Source organism: Culex quinquefasciatus, chromosome 2 (genome assembly GCF_015732765.1).
Source record: "Culex quinquefasciatus strain JHB chromosome 2, VPISU_Cqui_1.0_pri_paternal, whole genome shotgun sequence".
NCBI lineage: Eukaryota > Metazoa > Arthropoda > Insecta > Diptera > Culicidae > Culex > Culex quinquefasciatus.
In genome coordinates, this window is record NC_051862.1 from 111,898,744 (window position 1) to 111,916,828 (window position 18,085).

The 18,085-nt window shown below is 41.1% G+C and overlaps 2 protein-coding genes and 1 long non-coding RNA gene across 3 annotated transcripts; 1 reads left to right on the plus strand and 2 right to left on the minus strand.

Moving 5' to 3' along the window:
* Positions 1-1,417: 1,417 nt before the first annotated feature.
* On the minus strand, positions 1,418-2,290 carry LOC119766250 (uncharacterized protein K02A2.6-like). Its single transcript, XM_038250689.1, has one exon. It carries the CDS (start codon positions 2,288-2,290, stop codon positions 1,418-1,420), a length of 873 nt encoding a protein of 290 aa, XP_038106617.1.
* Positions 2,291-2,295: 5 nt separating this feature from the next.
* On the minus strand, positions 2,296-8,152 carry LOC119766251 (uncharacterized protein K02A2.6-like). The gene is made up of 4 exons (XM_038250690.1): positions 6,533-8,152; positions 6,060-6,452; positions 4,336-4,766; positions 2,296-2,596 (listed from the first exon to the last, which is right to left on the minus strand). The coding sequence occupies exons 1-4, from the start codon at positions 8,150-8,152 to the stop codon at positions 2,296-2,298; spliced, it is 2,745 nt and encodes a 914-aa protein (XP_038106618.1).
* Positions 8,153-9,566: 1,414 nt separating this feature from the next.
* LOC119767824 lies at positions 9,567-10,284 on the plus strand. Its single transcript, XR_005277731.1, has 2 exons — positions 9,567-9,812; positions 9,870-10,284. It is a non-coding gene; the product is annotated as an uncharacterized LOC119767824 (long non-coding RNA).
* Positions 10,285-18,085: the final 7,801 nt, after the last annotated feature.

Consider the following 18,085-nt stretch of genomic DNA (forward strand, 5'->3'; position numbering starts at 1 on the left):
CTAGCACGCCATTTGTTTTGCTGGACGGTACAAAATTTAACCTCAATCTATTTCGTGTACGTACACGCAATACATGCGCACGTAGATAACTCTATAGAGCTTTCTGAGCCCGATCTCACACACACTAGCGATCGAGAAATTAAAAGTGAGAGTGTGTGCGTGCAACATGGAGTTAAACTTTTTGAAAAGCCTTGGTAAGCTTCACAGCAACTGCACAGAAAGTTTAACTCCATGTTGCGATTTGACAGCTCGATAGAGATATCCACGCGCGAGAGTGTGTTAGTTCGTAACAAAATTGACACGCATACTTAGGCAAATCGAGTAGAATGATTTGTCTGTCAAAATCAGCTGTGGTGGTGCACGTGGTAAACAGCTGGTTTTTACAGGCGATTGATCTACTCGAAAATAGTATCTAATCTAATCTAATCTAATCTAATCAGACCCTAGCGCAGCCAATCTTTCGAAGGGATCCTGGAGAGTGCCTTAGGTTAGATGACGCCTAGCACTCTTCTTGTCATTTATTAACATTTGTAGTGCGCCATTGCATTAGAATGCATTGAAACATCACAAGCGTTAAACCGGCCAGGCCTACTGCGTAAAGCCGTATCGCAGAGATGACTCGTAATTGGGTTGAGTTTGAGCACTGAGTGTTCGAACAACAACACAATTCTGAATCGACAGGGGAGGAAGAAGCGTGGGGACACACCACCATACGCTCCGAGATTTTTGGTTGTATTCGTTGGGAGCACCATGCTAAGAAGGTTTGGTACTCCGGGACCCTCTGGGATGGGACATTTTATTTCCACGAATGCCCTGGACACTATTTGCCGTGGTTATAGCGCCATAACTCGCTCTCTGTAACAGTAGTCCTAATTCCAGTTCAAGCTCACCAAGTCATTCATGGCCTAGTGGTTAGCATTTTTGCTTACCAATCCAAAGGACGGAGGATCGAACCCCGCCTCGAGCGACTTTGATTTTTCGTTCATATTCATCATTTTCAAATTTATGTGTTCTTAACTTTCTCGTTGGGAGCAGATGGGAATCGAACCCAGAACCATTCGCTTACAAAGCGAACACCGTAACCAGTCAGCCACGGCCGCTCCTGATTGATCTACTCGAAAATAGTATAAACAAAATCTAAGCTATCTAAGCCCGATCTCACGCACACTTTGTTTTTGCTGGCGAGTACAAATTTTAACCTAAAAACCCTTCGTGTTTGTACTATCCGACCGTCAAATAAATAAATGAAACAAGCAATTACCTTCTGATACCAAATCGCCGTTTATTCTCCGCGTGTTCTCCTATCCGATCAATCCTCTTCCCCCCTGTGTCTGACAGTTTCCCCTAACGCTCTCCCTCTCTCTCTCTTACCTCGAGCACGTCAGGGACGTACTCAGTTCCCACATCTCCCCTTTTTTCACGAAGAAACATAGTCAGCCCATCTGGCTGGCTTTTTAAGCGGTCGTATTGACTTCCTCGGTTGTTCCGGTTCCGGTTCCTCGCTGTCCACAAATACTTGGAGTTCGTCGCCAACGATCGGATTGCTGTGGCCGATATCCCCCGCTCGCACGTCAACGGAGTTCTCCACAGCCCCGGCCTCGCATGTGAACTCATCTTCAGCAACAGGCTTTCCGATCCGTTTTAGGTGTGCGACGTTTCGTTCAAAAGATTTGCCGCTGCTCGAGTCGTGGATCGTCGCCCTAGGTCCATCGCGCGACACCACTGTGTACTCCGTCGGACTGAATGTCGTAGTCAGCTTGTTCCCAGGTAGAAGATTCTGCATTAGGACGGTGTCCCCGGTGCTGATAGATGATCTCCGTGCATTACGGCGGGCGTCCTCGTTCTCTTTCCCTTTTTGTTTTAGGATGCGATCTCGATCGGCCTCTTCTGTGTTCAACGGGACACCATCGATATCACTGATCGCCGGAATCTTCGAGCGGATCGTCCGGCCATACATCATTTCGGTTGGTGTCTTTCCGGTGGTCGAGTGCGGAGTAGTGTAATACATGACCAGATACTCCCGTAGATCCTGCTTCCAATCTCTATTCAGGGCGTGGCTGATCTTCAACCTCTTCAGCAACGATCGATTCTGCTTCTCCACTAGACCGTTCTCCTGTGGCCAATACGGAGCCGAATGATTCAGGTAGATGCCGTGCGTCTTGCAGTACTCTTGGATTTCTACACCGACGAACTGCTTGGCGTTGTCTAGCGTTATCGTTTGTGGGTACCCCAGCCGTGTGAAGATCTTGTCGAGTCTAAGCACCGTTTCCTTTGCAGTTATCTTCGCCATCAGCTCTACTTCCTTGTATCGACTGTAATAGTCGATGACGACCAGTTTCCGGTGCGAATACACTGTTTGACTGCCTCTAGTATCGAGTCCGACTTGGTAGCCTGATCGAGTTCATGGATGTCAATTGCGACTGACTGGCATACTGCAAGTATCATGAACTGGTTGACCGTGTCAAAATCCTCAGATGACGAGTGCTGAACTAGACGCGACAGCGGATCGGCAATATTTCCCGCTCCCTTCCGATACTTGACGTGGAACCGGAAAGATTGGAGTCGAAGCAGCCAGCGCTCGATTCTGGCACATGGTCTGGAGGTAGGCTGAAAAATCGTCTCCAGAGGTTTGTGATCGGTTTCTAATTCGAAACTTCGTCCGATCAGATAAACGGTGAACTTCTCCACACTCCAAACCAGCGCGAGCGCTTCTTTTTCGGTTTGACAGTGCGCTCGGTTTCTGTCAGGCTCTTGCTTGCATACGCGATTGGTCGAGGGAAGTCGTCTGTTTCGTCGCCGAACTGGATCAAAACCGCGCCCAAAGCGACCGGCGACGCGTCCGCGATCACTCTTGTCCTCAAAGAGTTGTCGAAAAAGTATAGCAATTTCACGTTTGAGATCATAGCCTTCAACAGCAAAAAGGCTTCCTGTTGCTCCTTGCCCCAGTTGAATTTAACACCGGAATGGGTCAGCTGACGAAGTGGAGCCGTAACCGTTGCAAGATCTGGGAGGAAGCGGCCGATGTATGTCACCAATCCTAAAAAGCTCCGTACTTCTGATCAGTAGTGCGGTGCCTGTGTGGACGCGCAGTCCTGTTTTTTCGTGTTATTTTCCGTCTCTTTTATGTCGCTGTTCGAGTGCATGGGGTGATTGGTCATTATAAATAAATAATGGCATCAGTAGTGCGGTGCCTGTGTTGACGCGCAGTCCTGTTTTTTTTTTCTTTTTTCGTGTTATTTTCCATCTCTTTTGTGTCGCTGTTCGAGTGCATGGGGTGATTGGTCATTATAAATAAATAATGGCATCAGTAGTGCGGTGCCTGTGTGGACGCGCAGTCCTGTTTTTTCGTGTTATTTTCCGTCTCTTTTATGTCGCTGTTCGAGTGCATGGGGTGATTGGTCATTATAAATAAATAATGGCATCAGTAGTGCGGTGCCTGTGTGGACGCGCAGTCCTGTTTTTTCGTGTTATTTTCCGTCTCTTTTATGTCGCTGTTCGAGTGCATTGGGTGATTGGTCATTATAATTAAATAATGGCATCAGTAGTGCGGTGCCTGTGTGGACGCGCAGTCCTGTTTTTTCGTGTTATTTTCCGTCTCTTTTATGTCGCTGTTCGAGTGCATGGGGTGATTGGTCATTATAATTAAATAATGGCATCAGTAGTGCGGTGCCTGTGTGGACGCGCAGTCCTGTTTTTTTTTTTTTCGTGTTATTTTCCGTCTCTTTTATGTCGCTGTTCGAGTGCATGGGGTGATTGGTCATTATAATTAAATAATGGCATCAGTAGTGCGGTGCCTGTGTGGACGCGCAGTCCTGTTTTTTCGTGTTATTTTCCGTCTCTTTTATGTCGCTGTTCGAGTGCATGGGGTGATTGGTCATTATAATTAAATAATGGCATCAGTAGTGCGGTGCCTGTGTGGACGCTCAGTCCTGTTTTTCGTGTTATTTTCCGTCTCTTTTATGTCGCTGTTCGAGTGCATGGGGTGATTGGTCATTATAATTAAATAATGGCATCAGTAGTGCGGTGCCTGTGTGGACGCGCAGTCCTGTTTTTTTTTTTTTCGTGTTATTTTCCGTCTCTTTTATGTCGCTGTTCGAGTGCATGGGGTGATTGGTCATTATAATTAAATAATGGCATCAGTAGTGCGGTGCCTGTGTGGACGCGCAGTCCTGTTTTTTCGTGTTATTTTCCGTCTCTTTTATGTCGCTGTTCGAGTGCATGGGGTGATTGGTCATTATAAATAAATAATGGCATCAGTAGTGCGGTGCCTGTGTGGACGCGCAGTCCTGTTTTATTCCATGCGTGCTCGGCAGGCCTATGCGTAGTACTCCCAACCTCGTGGCAGTGGTGCGACCAAGTAGGCACTGTTGACCTTCTTTGATGACGTAGAACGTCGCGGGTTCTTCGATTGTGTCACCTTCGTCATCAATCGTAACGGTCGCATCAAATTTGCCCACAGTAGTTAGCGGCTTGGCTTGAGAGCCGTATGGCAGGAAAATTTCCTCGCAGTTCGTCTGCTGGTTCGAGGCGCGGACACCGTTCTCCTTTAAGTACTTCCAAGATCTCTCGTCGACGATGTTCTTTTTGCATCCCGAGTCCACCAACACGTGGAGCAGTACTCCACCCACTCTCAGCCAGATCAACTCATCTTGATCTCCGATGTTGAAGATGAAGTTCTCTGGAGGTTTGTCGTCGTTTTCCCTGACTTCCCGGATTCGTTCTGGTTTCCAACGCTTGCTCGGGCCGGCCTCAATCTTGAACTTTCGCTTTGGAGCGGTGAGACACATTACAGCAAAGTGCCCTTGCCGTTTGCCTGTTTTTTCGTGTTATTTTCCATCTCTTTTGTGTCGCTATTTGTGTACATGGGGTGATTGGATTTCTTCTGATTCGTGTTGTTTTCATCTCTTTTGTGTCGCTGTTGGTGTGCATGGGGTGATTGGTCTTCTTCTTCTTCTTTTTTCTTTGTTTTTAGTTCGCGCGTTCGTTGGCCAATGAGTTTATTTTTGTTCTCTTTACATAGTTTTCGATAGAAACGATCCGAATTCTTTTTTTTTCGAGACAAGCAAGTCGTATTGCTGGATTAAGTCCTTTCTATATCATCGATGATCGGAAGGCACGCCGACGAATATGTTTTAAGGCTTATGATATAAAATCATTTTAATGAATAAAGCCCTTCTTACATCACCGTTGATCGGAAGGCACGCCGACGAAGAATTTCTGGAGGATCGCGGTCGAATTAATACTATATTTAAAATTCTAGATAGCTATCTTTCGGATTCGATTGTGAGTAGCGGGACTTCGCGGTTACTATGCAACGTATTTTTGGAGTCTTTTTATATTTTAAATTTATAAGTCCTTCTTTTATCATCGTTGATAGGAAGGCACGCCGCCGGTTAAGTTCGTTTAAGTTATTGTTTTAATTTCATTACAATCGGTTACGTGGTGTCCTGTTTTCTTTTCGTTTATATTCGTTGATCGTAATAATTTATTCCAACTGGCAGCTTTAGTATTAACTCATCTACTATTTTTGACATTTGCTCGCGTTATCTTAATTGTACCAACAGTAAAAATATACTGATAAGTCCAGCCCATAGCACTACCACTCGGTTGGCACGCGTTCGATTAAAACAAACTTTTTAAATAATCAATTATTTATCTTTCCGCAGCCGGCTGCCTAAGATTTAAAATTTCAACCGATAAACAAAATGCTCATGGTCACATCACTGCCACTCGTGAATCCTGACCTCATACCCATCTACTAACCCCCTCAAAACTCACGTGATACTTTGTCGGAGAAGCAGTCGATTGGGCGGTCTCTATCACTCAAGTATCGGACTAACATTCCCATCCACTTCCCCGTGACCCTACCACTGGTCGTGGCCGGCGCCGGTATTGATCAGCATGATAGGGGCCTTTGAGAAGTTGCGAAGCGAGGAAAGATAGCACCCACTTATCTTCCACGGCTCGTGGATGTAACTTCTGGAGGTCCTGGTCAATAACGGAGTAGCAACTGCGGGTGGGCACCTATGCTTATGCTTTAATCCTAAAAAGCTCCGTACTTCTTCCGGCGTCGACGGGGCCCGGAAATTCTGCAGGGCTTCCACTTTGCTTCCGCACGGTTCAATGCCTTCCGAAGAGATCGTGTGACCCAGAAATTGAAGCTTGGAAGTTTTGAACAAACATTTGCCTTGGTTGAGTAGAATTCCTCGATCGTGCAGCGTGTTCAGCACCGCCCGCAGGACGTCGTCGTGTTCCTTTTCCGTCGCACCAAAGATGAGGATGTCGTCGATATAATTCACTACGTTTTTGCTGTAGGGGCTCAGGATTTGCTCCATGATGCGCTGGAAGACCTCAGAAGCGATCACGATTCCGTACATGAGGCGCTTGTACCGGAAAAGACCCACGTGGGTGATGAACGTGGTTATGTATCTGCTCTCCTCTTTAAGCTCCACCTAATATTAATGTGTGTTGGTGTTACTCTTTGTGCATAAACTGTCCGTCTCTGCTTATATATTTTTTTGTTATTTCTTACCTGGTGGAACGCTTCCTTAATGTCGAGACGGCTGAAATACTTCGCAGTCGTAAATCTTGGGAGGAAATCTTCAATAGTCGGCATGATGTGTCGTTCCCGAAGGATTGCCGTGTTCGCCCTGCGCATGTCGACGCACAACCGGAGATCTCCATTGTCCTTGAGGACAGTTACTAGTGGCGAGACCCACTGACACCCCCCTTCAACTGGTTCGATGATGTCACCTGCCAGGAGTGCCTTGATCTTGTCTTCAATCCGAGATTGCAACGCAATGGGCGGCCGACGCGGGTGCTGGCAGATGGGTGTTACGGATTCGTCAATCGGAATTTGGACCTGCACCCCGCTGATTTTCGGAAATGGGTGCTTCTCTTTCGGTCCAACTGCATTTATTCCATGCGTGCTCGGCAGGCCTATGCGTAGTACTCCCAACCTCGTGGCAGTGGTGCGACCAAGTAGGCACTGTTGACCTTCTTTGATGACGTAGAACGTCGCGGGTTCTTCGATTGTGTCACCTTCGTCATCAATCGTAACGGTCGCATCAAATTTGCCCACAGTAGTTAGCGGCTTGGCTTGAGAGCCGTATGGCAGGAAAATTTCCTCGCAGTTCGTCTGCTGGTTCGAGGCGCGGACACCGTTCTCCTTTAAGTACTTCCAAGATCTCTCGTCGACGATGTTCTTTTTGCATCCCGAGTCCACCAACACGTGGAGCAGTACTCCACCCACTCTCAGCCAGATCAACTCATCTTGATCTCCGATGTTGAAGATGAAGTTCTCTGGAGGTTTGTCGTCGTTTTCCCTGACTTCCCGGATTCGTTCTGGTTTCCAACGCTTGCTCGGGCCGGCCTCAATCTTGAACTTTCGCTTTGGAGCGGTGAGACACATTACAGCAAAGTGCCCTTGCCGTTTGCACTTCGCACACTGCCTGTCCCGAGCCGGACAGTTCTCATCCAAGCTTGTGTGACCCGAGTAGCCACAGCGGGTGCAATTCGGTTGCGGCCGTCTTTGCGGCCGATTCTGGATCTTGTTGACGTTCGACGTCGCGTCTGAATCGTCCGATAGGCCCTGGCCTATTGCAAGCGCTTGTTGTTTGATGGATTCGTGAGAGCTGATGATCTTGGCTGCTTCATCAATGTTCAGATCTTTCACCTGGAGGAGTTTCTCCTTGAGGTCGCTGGGGGCAAACAGTATCACTTTGTCTATGACACTGATGGCGCGACTTTCCTCCACCGTGCTTCCGAAATTGCATTTGCTGGCTTGGTCTGTGCATCGTATCATGAATTTTTCGAGCGACTCGCCCACGGATGTTCGTAACGTCCAGAAAACGTTCCTCTCGAATGTTTCATGCTGTTTTGGTGCGAAGTAGTTGTCCAGTTTCTCAATTGCAACCTCGAACGGGTCGACCGTCCTTGAACCCTCGACATCTGCTCCCGGGATCGTGCTGAAGACCTCTTGTAAGTCGGGCCCGGCTTTTGCCAGGAAGATGTTCTTGATCCGCGTTCTGTCTCTCTCCCCCGTAGCAGAAACTACATACATGAAGTGGCGTTTGTATTTGATCCACTCGGACCGGACCTCATTCCACGGCAGGGCCTTGAATTTGAACGGTGGTATGTCCCACTTGTCCATCCTCTAAAGCGAAGAAATTAATTCTTATCAGAATTTTCGTAAATCAATCAATTTGCCTAATAAGTACCGTTTTCTGTTTGACGACTTTCCACTTCCGTCGGGCGGAATGTGCTTGCTTTCGGGGTTGTACCTCTCCGCTGGTCGCCTTTGCGAACTACGCCACTGGGCTTGCCAACTTGGTGGCTTCGAAACTCGGCTGCCTTTGCAGCTGGGACTACTGCCAACCACCTTTGTGATTGCTTTTCGACTGAGCTTTTAGCTCAAGCTCGGGCCACTCCGGCGGCCTCGACTGTAATTGAAAAGAAAAAAACCCGCAACGTTAGCCAAACTTTCTCCCTTGTTTTCTTAACCTCACTTTTGGTAAGCTTCGTTAATCCCTCCCCAAAAATAAAAATTGCTGAAAATCTCATGAATTTCTCTCCCCTCTCAAAGACTAGTAGCGTATACTTTACCTCGTCGCCATATGTACTATCCGACCGTCAAATAAATAAATGAAACAAGCAATTACCTTCTGATACCAAATTGCCGTTTATTCTCCGCGTGTTCTCCTATCCGATCAATCCTCTTCCCCCCTGTGTCTGACAGTTCCCCCTAACGCTCTCCCTCTCTCTCTCTTACCTCGAGCACGTCAGGGACGTACTCAGTTCCCACAGTGTTCAAACACGCAATACATGCACACGTAGATAACTCTATCCCACTCTTACACAACGATAACCAAACGATAACTGTCACCAGAGCAAGTGGGATAGACTGTTTGTTTACATTAATGGTTTCGTCATTTTAAAAAGTTACTAAGGAACTATTTAGGACACAGGGCCAGTACGCAGATCGAAAAGGAAAGGAGTCAAGAAACATTTTTACGAACAGCAGAACAACGAAGCGATTTTTGGGGGGGTTTTCTACACCATCTCTGGCTTGCTTTCGCTGCTGTTGTTGCCCATTTGAAATTTTCCTTGACTGGTTTCTTACCAAGTGCATACACTGCTTCAAGTGGTAGAAATCTCCCAGTTACGACAATCTAGCACAGTTCTAACAAAGCTGGAAATTCTTACAGCATTCTAGCAGAAATGCTCCACCGTTCTAGCAGAACCAGCTGCTGCTAGAATATTTCGTGACTGGGCTGGCTGGACCAACATTTGAAAGGGGTGGTACTACATTGCGGTCTTTCTCCCCATTTAAACACATGCACCATTCGAATCGAAAATTTGCCACCATTTCAACATGCTTCTTGCATAGTTCTTGGGCAGACTGGTCATGTGTAACATAACCTCCATCGGCTCATTTTTTTTTAAAGGTCCTATAAGCGAGGGGCGTGACAATCCAAAATAATTAAATAATTTAATTAATTAACTGCAGAAATTAACGAATTAACGCAAAATTAATTTTTGTTTACGATCAAAACATCGCCACCTCTTTTTACACCACATTGAACCAGTTTGACATTGCGAGCGTTTGTTTTTGTTGTTTTTGTTGTCAGAGAGAAGTGCCTACAGGAGAACGCGCAAAAAAAGAAAAAGAGACCGAGGACACGGTGAAGAAGGGATTCCTGGGACCACTCCAGCTGCTCGGTAAATAGCTTCAGCCAAGGCGCCCCCGCTGGTCGGCGGTCGATTCAGAAGACGTTTCTGTGGATGAGGCCAACAACATGCAGGACATTTGAGTAAGTTTTCAGTGGAGGATTCCTAATTCCAGGGGTAACTCCTTATTCCTATTTCAGACTTCTTCAAGGTGAACGACCAACATCAGAAGAACGATTCCACGCATGTTTCGATGAGCAAAGACCGCCTCCGCGACGTTACCAATCGCCATCCTGATCTTCATCGACCTTATCGGTTGAAACTTGTCCTGTTTCCGTGGGACAGTCCGCGGGACTTCTGAACCTTATGACGGCTGGGAAGCCTCACGGCCGAGCTGCGAGAAAACGCGCCACAACAGATCGTTCAACCAGTGCTGGCCCCTCTGCCAGCTGACGACCCGGACAGTTCCAGCGGAAATGAACTTAGCTATCTTGAGACTCTAGTGGCGGTCACAGTCGAAATGGAACGTGAGATGTTGAGATTAAAAAAGTAAAAATAAAAATAGTTGAAAAATGAAACTCGAATAAAATTGAACTCTAAGCGAGACTCAAAGGTTTCTTAAAATTGGGGAGCATAAACACAAGCAGAAGATTCTTTATTTGATGTTTCAGATCAAACAATTGCATGCAGCTGAATAAAAAAGCACTACAAAAATGCACAATTTTTGTTTGTGGATAAAACGCCAAAGCAACCGGCAGCAGCCATCCGGCGATGTTGCCACGAAGAAATCCTCATTCAAAGAGACCGAATCCCATGTCGTCATCATCCTCGGATTCGAACTCTTTTCCTTCTTTTGCTCTATTCTTCTCCTTGGCGGCAGCGGCCAGGGCAGCACCACCGGACGGCATCCAGGAGAGCTTTTCGCGGCGGGTAGCGAATCGCTACTAGCGATCAGTTTCACGACGGACTTGCCCTTCAGCTCGTTGACCAGCTTGGTGACTCGGGTTGAGTCGGCCTCGATACCGACCGAGCTCAGGACCTTCTCGATGTCGGGTTTCGACGGAACGGCAAGGAGACATGCGCAACTGCGGCGAACAGGCCCAACAGGAAGTTCAGATGAATACGGTCAAGACCTCTATGGTCGTTATAAGCTGCCGGTTTTCCGAGAATCCGAAATCTTCGATGGAAACTAGATGCGGAAATGGACGATGGATCACCTTTTGCAGCTTCTAGCAACAGAAATTTACTGATTCCTTCCGGAAACATTCGCAAAAACAAATTGAAAACAAAAAAAAACTGATCAGCTTTGCCAAATTTGTGACCAAGATCAAATAATCAACACAAACTTGACAGGAGGGTGCGCGAAGGAGACGCAAAACAAATCAATGTTTTCGACAAAGCAGGTTGGGCGCTGTCAAATGTAAGTTGACAAGAGGAATTTAATTCCTTAATACATTAAATGCGCAAATTAAATATATTAAGGCCAGTTTCGCGCCCCTCGCCTATAAGCTATTGTGTTTCATATGTTTAAAGGACCTATTCAAAAAGACTCTAAATGTTAAACAGTACAATTTATTAAAAATTATTACTTTTATTGCATGAACTGTTTGATAAACTTGATAAACTCAAAAAAAAAATCTAACCATCCACATTAACGACCCCCGGGTCTTTTGTGGTCTCTATTGCAAGTTTCTGCTCGATCCTAGGAGTCCGAAGGCTTGAATGGGGAGAGCACCCAAACCTCTTTCTACTCGAAGGAACCTTCCATCCCAGTGTTTGAACTGACGACCTTCGGATTGTGAGTCCAATCGCCGCCAGCGATTCCACTGGAGTAGGCTTGGTTTGGTGTGTTGTTTGTACTTAGGCTGGTACAAATATTTTTAAAAGTTTTTGTCACCCCCCCCCCCCCTACAAAATTGGCCCGAAAAATCAGGGGGCAAAAAAAATATTTTTAAACTAAACTTCAAAATTTCAATGAAAATTCAAGTGCAACCAACTGAGATCAAATTAAAATACATTCTCCTGCGTTTAAAATCATTTTTAGCATGTTTGGGTTTATTGAAAAATCTTATGATTTTTTGAAAATTTTCGATGCAAAATATTTTTTTCGATACAATTTTTGTTTTTGTCAGATCTTAGATTTTTTGAAAACTAATGATTGCAAAACAACTGAACTAGTGTAAAATGCATTTTAAAACACTTTTTTCATTTAAATGTGAAGACTATGGCTTGCTATTTAAATTTTTATATTTTTTTATTTTTTTGCCCCCCCCCCTTGACCTCGGCCAGGGCCGAGGGACAAAAACTTTTTTAAATATTTGCATCGGCCTTAGATATGCGTCGCAACCTCCCGCGGAAAGTAAAACACCAAACAGCAACCGGTTCCTCGATCGCAAACTGATTCCTTCCTGTCCCGTCTTCCGGAATGCCGGTCGAGTATACCATATTTCCCGTCCTCCTCCTCTTCCTCCTATACCGCCACGAAGACCAAAATCTGGAATACAAAACACTTTGATTCGGTCGCTCGCCCACTCCGGCCGGAACTTTCCGGCAGAAAAAAGTAATTCAACCTAGAACACAACTAACCTTTAAACTGTCCAAAATCCTCCCAAAGCCTAAAATTAACAACAACGGGTTCGACTCGGTTGCAATCAAGTCTGAACAAGATCAACTGAAGAGAACTGTCAAACTGTTTGCGTCGACGATAATCGACGTCGAATTGAAGGTAAATCGATGGAAAAAACAATGTCGGGCATGTCGAGTGTTTGTCGCACGTTTGTCGTCCTTTCGACCAATCGATATCGAAACGGTAAAATCAAAACCGTGCGACAACTCGTACGACGTGCAACATTTTCAAACAGGGTCGGGACAGCCAAAGCCAGCCGCACCTTCACACTCACACACGCACGCGAAAAAAAAAAACGAAAAACACACCGACGGCGGACGCGAAAATTCTTACGACCCTACGGAAAGGAATCGCAGATCTGACTGGCTCAACTGTCATCGGGACAGCCAAAGCCAGCCGCACCTTCACACACACACACACGCGAAAAAAACGAAAAACACACCGACGGCGGACGCGAAAATTCTTACGACCCTACGGAAAGGAATCGCAGATCTGACTCTCAATTTAGCTAAATTGAAATCAATTTAACTAAATTGAAATCAAATTAACTAAATTTAAACAAAATTAACTAAATTAAAATCAATTACAAAACTCTACAAAATGAAACATTATTTTACGATTTTTTTTTTCAAGATTCAACTAAATTATAAATTATGTTAAATTTAGATTAATTAAGGAAAATTATGTTAAATTGTGCAAAATTATGTAAAATTGAGTTATATTATGTTATATTAAGTTAAATTTAAGTGAATTTAGTTAAATTTTGTTTAATTCAGTTTAATTTAGTACACTTTAGTTAAAATTAAGTAAATAAGTAAAATTATGTTAAATTAAGTTTGATTAACTTAAATTAAGTTGAAATAAGTTTAATTAAGTTAAATTTAGTTAAATTTAGCTTAAATCAGTTAAATTTAGTTTGAATTTATTTAATTAAGTTAAATTGAAATAAATTAAGTAAAAACAAATATATTAAGTTTAATTAAGTAAAACTTAGTAAAAATTAAGCAAAATTAAGTTGAACTAGGTTCACGTAGTTAAATTTAGTAAACTAATGCTGAATTCAGCTAAATAGGTAAAATTTAGTTAAATTTAGAAAAAAGAAATTGCTGAAATCTACTAAATTTAGTTCAATTTAATCAAAAAGGGTAAAATTTAGTAAAATATTGCTGAATTTAGTAAAATTTTGTTAAATTTAGTAAAATATGTAAAACTAAATTGAATTTAGTCATATTAAGTAAAATTAAGTAAAGTTTAGTTCAATTTGGCAAAATTTAGCTCATTTAAGTAAAATTTAGTTGATTTAAGTTAAATAAAGTAAAATTAAGTTGAATAAAGTTAAATTAGGCTAAATTTATCTTTATTGAAGTAACATTTAGTAAAATTAAGTTAAATAAAGCTAAAATTGGCTAAACTAATCTAAATGTAGTAAAATTATGTTAAATTCTATTAATTTGATTGTATTTAATTGACTACATTGACATCAAACTAATAGAATTTAACATAATTTTACTTAATTTTACTTTATTTAGATAAGTTTAGCCAAATTTAACTTTATTCAACTTAATTTTACTTTATTCAACTTAAATCTACTTAATTTTACTAAACTCAACCTATTTCAATTTAATTTTACTTAATTTAACTAAATTTAGCCAAATTCAACTAAATTAAACTCAACTTAACTAAACTTAACTTAATTTCACTAAATTTATCTTAATTTCATTGAATTCAACTAAATTTTACTAAATATAACTAAATTAAACAAAATGTAACTTAATTTTACAGATTTAACTAAATTTTACTTAATTCAACTAAATTTCGCTTAATTAATAAGCCTATTTTTTCTTAATTTATTTGAATTTAACTCAATAAAACAAATTTAATTTAATTTAGCTAAATTTAGGTAAATTTTACTTAGTTTAACTTATTTCAACTTAATTTAAGTTAATTAAACTTAATTAAACTTAATTTAACGTAATTTAAATTAGTTTACCTGAATTTTACTAAATTAAGCAAAATTTAACATAATTTAACTGAATTTAACTTCATTAAACTTTATTTAACTCAATTTTACCATAATTCAACTTAATTTATTTAAATATATCTAAATATATCTTAATTTAACTAAGTTTCACTATATTCAACTATACTTTGCAAACTTTATTTAAATTTATTTAATTTAATTTAGTCAAATTTAACTTAATTTCTCTAAATTTAGCTTAGTTTAACTGAATTTACCGAATTCAACTTAATTGAACTAAATTTAACAACATTTAACTTATTTCAGCAAAAATTTACTAAATATATCTGAATCTATTTAAATTTATCTTAGTTTAACTGAATTCAACTGATCCTAAATAAAATCAATTTAGTTTAATTTACCGAAATTTAACTAAACTTAACTAAATTTAAATTCAATTAAAATTTTACAAAATTCAGCTAAATCTAACTAATTTAACTAAATTTTGCTTACTAAATTTAGACAAATTCAACAATTTTTCTTAGTTTAACTGAATTTTACTAAAATTAGTTTACTTTAACTGAACTTATCAAAAATTAACTAAATTTAACCAAAATCAACAAAACTTGGCTAAAATTCACTAAATTTGACCACATTTAACTGAATTGAATTAAATTTAAATAAATTTAACTAAATTTAATCAAATATAACGAAATTTTATCAGATTTAACTTCAACTTCGTTTAAAATTAGTCAAATATAGTTAAATTTAGTTTATTTTTGTTTAGTTATTGAAGAATTAAACAAAAATAAACTAAGTATACTATATTTGACTGATTTTAAACGAAACTTCACTAAATTTCAATAAATTTAGTAAAAAGATAACTAAGGTTTGCTAAATTTAACTTATTTTAACTTAATTTTTCTTAAATTAACTGAATTCATGTGAATTTAACTTCATTAAACTTAATTAAACTTTATTTAGCTTTTATTAAATTAGTTTATTTTAATTCAACTTTATTCTACTTAATTTAACTTGAGTTAACTAAATTAAACTGGTTTCAACTTGATTTAGCATATTTTAACTTAATTAAGCTTCATAATTTTACTTAATATAAGTAATATTTACTAAATTTAAATAAATGTAACTAAAATAATATTATTTTTTTTAAATAAGTTTAATTAAATTCAAATCAATTCAGTTAACTACATTTGACTAATTTGGACTAAATTTTAATAAATTTAACCAAGTTTAATCGAGTTTAATTAGATTTTTCGAAATTTATTTGAATTTAACTTAATTTATTCAAATTGAACTGAAAAATACAATCAATTCATTTGAATTCAACTAAATTTAATTAAATTTATATTAATTCAACTAAACTGAACTGAATTTAAATAAGTTTAACTAAGTTTAATCAAATTTAGCTAGATTTTACTTTATTTAAATTAATTTTACTCAATTTAACTTAATTTAACAAAATTTCACTGAAATATACTAATTTAAACTGAATTTAGCTAAATTAAACCAAACTTGACATTTAACTCAATTATTCTAAATTTACCTTTATTTATCAAAATTTATCTAATTTTAACTAAATTTTTCTTATTACTACTAATTTAAAGTTATTAAAACTATTTTGGTTAGTTTAGTAAAATAATTTTATCAAATTCAGTTATTTATACCAATAGGACCAATTGAAATTTATTTAAACATAATAATTCAACTTTTATTTATATAAGCTAGTTTTAAATAGATTTAGTGGCTTTTATTGTAATTTTAAGAGCTCTTTGAATAAACTTTTCAATCTGTTTTGTTTATTTGTCACCCTATTTGTATCGATCACCCTAACCGCTCTAAACTGAAACCGAAAATACTAAAGAAGAAGAAGCACCCCCAAAATGCGGCCCGTTCCGCTTCCGCTTTTTAGCCCGTTATCGGGGACAAAATGTGCCCAAAAGCGTGCCACAGACGGGCGTAACACATCGGCCAAAATACGTAACGCCCGCCTAAATGTTGCATTCTGGCACGCAATGGGCCACAACGAGGGGAAAAAACGTGCTGAAAATGGGGCCCGTTTTCAGGCAAAACGTCCCCGCCTTTTTCCGCCCGTTTTTCTATCTGGGTACTTTTTCTGCAATATTGTACACAGCTTGCAAATTTTGTATAAAAGTTTTTTTTTAATTATTTCAAAACCGAACTTTTGGTTTGAGGTATAAATTGCCGTCTAGTTCCCATGCGTACCAATTATTTTATATTAATTATGAATAGGTCTGTATCGAAAACATACGTCGTATCGCCGGACCGCATGACGTCATTGTTGTTGCAGGTGACAACAACCAAGGAAGCCTAGTCTGGAAGCACCTTTCTGGTAACCGATCCTACGTCGATCCGCAGCTCACGCGTACTAGAACCGAGAAAGAACGACTCACGCACGGAGTAATGTTAGATGGAATGGCTAACTGCAACATGCATCAATGCAATCTGGTGAAAAACGATCGTAACCGCATCCTAGATCTGATATTTGTCAGTGACGACGATTGCACCGTAGTTGCTGCTGCTGACGAGCCACTCGTGCCTCTGGACGCCCCCCATCCAGCGCTGGTGTTTGACATTGACGCATCTAGGACCGTGTTTGTACAGGTAGACAACAACGACCGGGTATTGAACTACAAACGAACTAACTTCGACGAACTGCAAAGGACTCTGGCGGATGTTGACTGGACCCCAGTTACCTCTGCCATGGACGTAGACACAGCTGTTCGGGAATTTTCAAACCTATTGAATTTTCATCTTGCCCAACACACTCCTCAATTCAGAACTCCGCCTAAACCAGAATGGTCGAACCTCGGGTCGAACGCTCGTCTTAAACGCCTGAAAAAAGAACGTGCCGCTGCACTGAAAACGTTCACCCTGCGCCGCTGCCGCATGACGAAACTGGCCTTCAACGCCGCTAGTTCCCGTTACCGCCGATACAATCGTTACAGGTACAACGTCTACATCCGTAAGACCCAATCGCAACTGCGGCGAAATCCCAAGAAATTCTGGACTTTTGTTAAATCGAAGTACAAGGAACGTGGCCTTCCTGCAACGATGGCGTTGGGCGATTCGACTGCAACTACAAACGACGAGAAATGCGAACTTTTTGCCAGACACTTTTCGTCCATATTCCGGGAGCCCGAAATCATTTCTTTCACTCATCATCTTGACGCTGTTCCCCGTGATCTGGTCGACATCAACACGTTTGTCATTTCGCGTGACATGATCGAGAAGGCGACGAAGAAGTTGAAGTCATCATTCTCACTTGGACCCGACGCTGTGCAAATCAACTGATTGAGCCACTTTTGGTTATATGTAACCTTTCCTTGCGTCAAGCCACATTTCCAACAGCATGGAAGAAATCTTTCATGTTTCCAATTTTCAAGAAAGGTTCAAAGTGTTCCATTGAAAACTATCGAGGGATCACGTCTTTGTGTTCCGGTTCTAAGCTTCTACAAATTATCGTCAGCGATGTGATCCTGTTTAACTGTCGAAGTTACGTTGCACCGGAACTACACGGACCTGAAAGCTGCTTTTGATCGGATTGACCACGATATTGCACTATTCTCCAAACTGGGTTTCTCGCCGATGCTATGCCGTTGGCTAGAATCTTATCAAAAGGGTAGAATCATCCAGGTGAAGATCAGCGCATCCGTTTCACTGGAATTTACCAACGGCTCCGGCATGGCTCAGGGGAGCAACCTCGGCCCTATAGTTTTGTCCGGGTTCTTCAACGACGCCAATTTCCTGTTTAGCGGAAACTGTAAGCTATCCTTCGCTGACGACTTCAAGCT

What these genes read in the sequence shown, in the direction of transcription:
- LOC119766251 (XM_038250690.1), bottom strand. Translation starts at nt 8,152, where the DNA reads ATGGACAAGTGGGACATACCACCGTTCAAATTCAAGGCCCTGCCGTGG. An exon ending in CCCCGTCGACGCCGGAAGAA is followed by an intron (nt 4,767 to 6,059) that starts GTACGGAGCTTT and finishes ACCGCTCCAAAG; the next exon opens with CGAAAGTTCAAGATTGAGGC. An exon ending in GGTCGCACCACTGCCACGAG is followed by an intron (nt 2,597 to 4,335) that starts GTTGGGAGTACT and finishes GCCTACCTCCAG; the next exon opens with ACCATGTGCCAGAATCGAGC.
- LOC119766250 (XM_038250689.1), bottom strand. Translation starts at nt 2,290, where the DNA reads ATGGCGAAGATAACTGCAAAGGAAACGGTGCTTAGACTCGACAAGATC.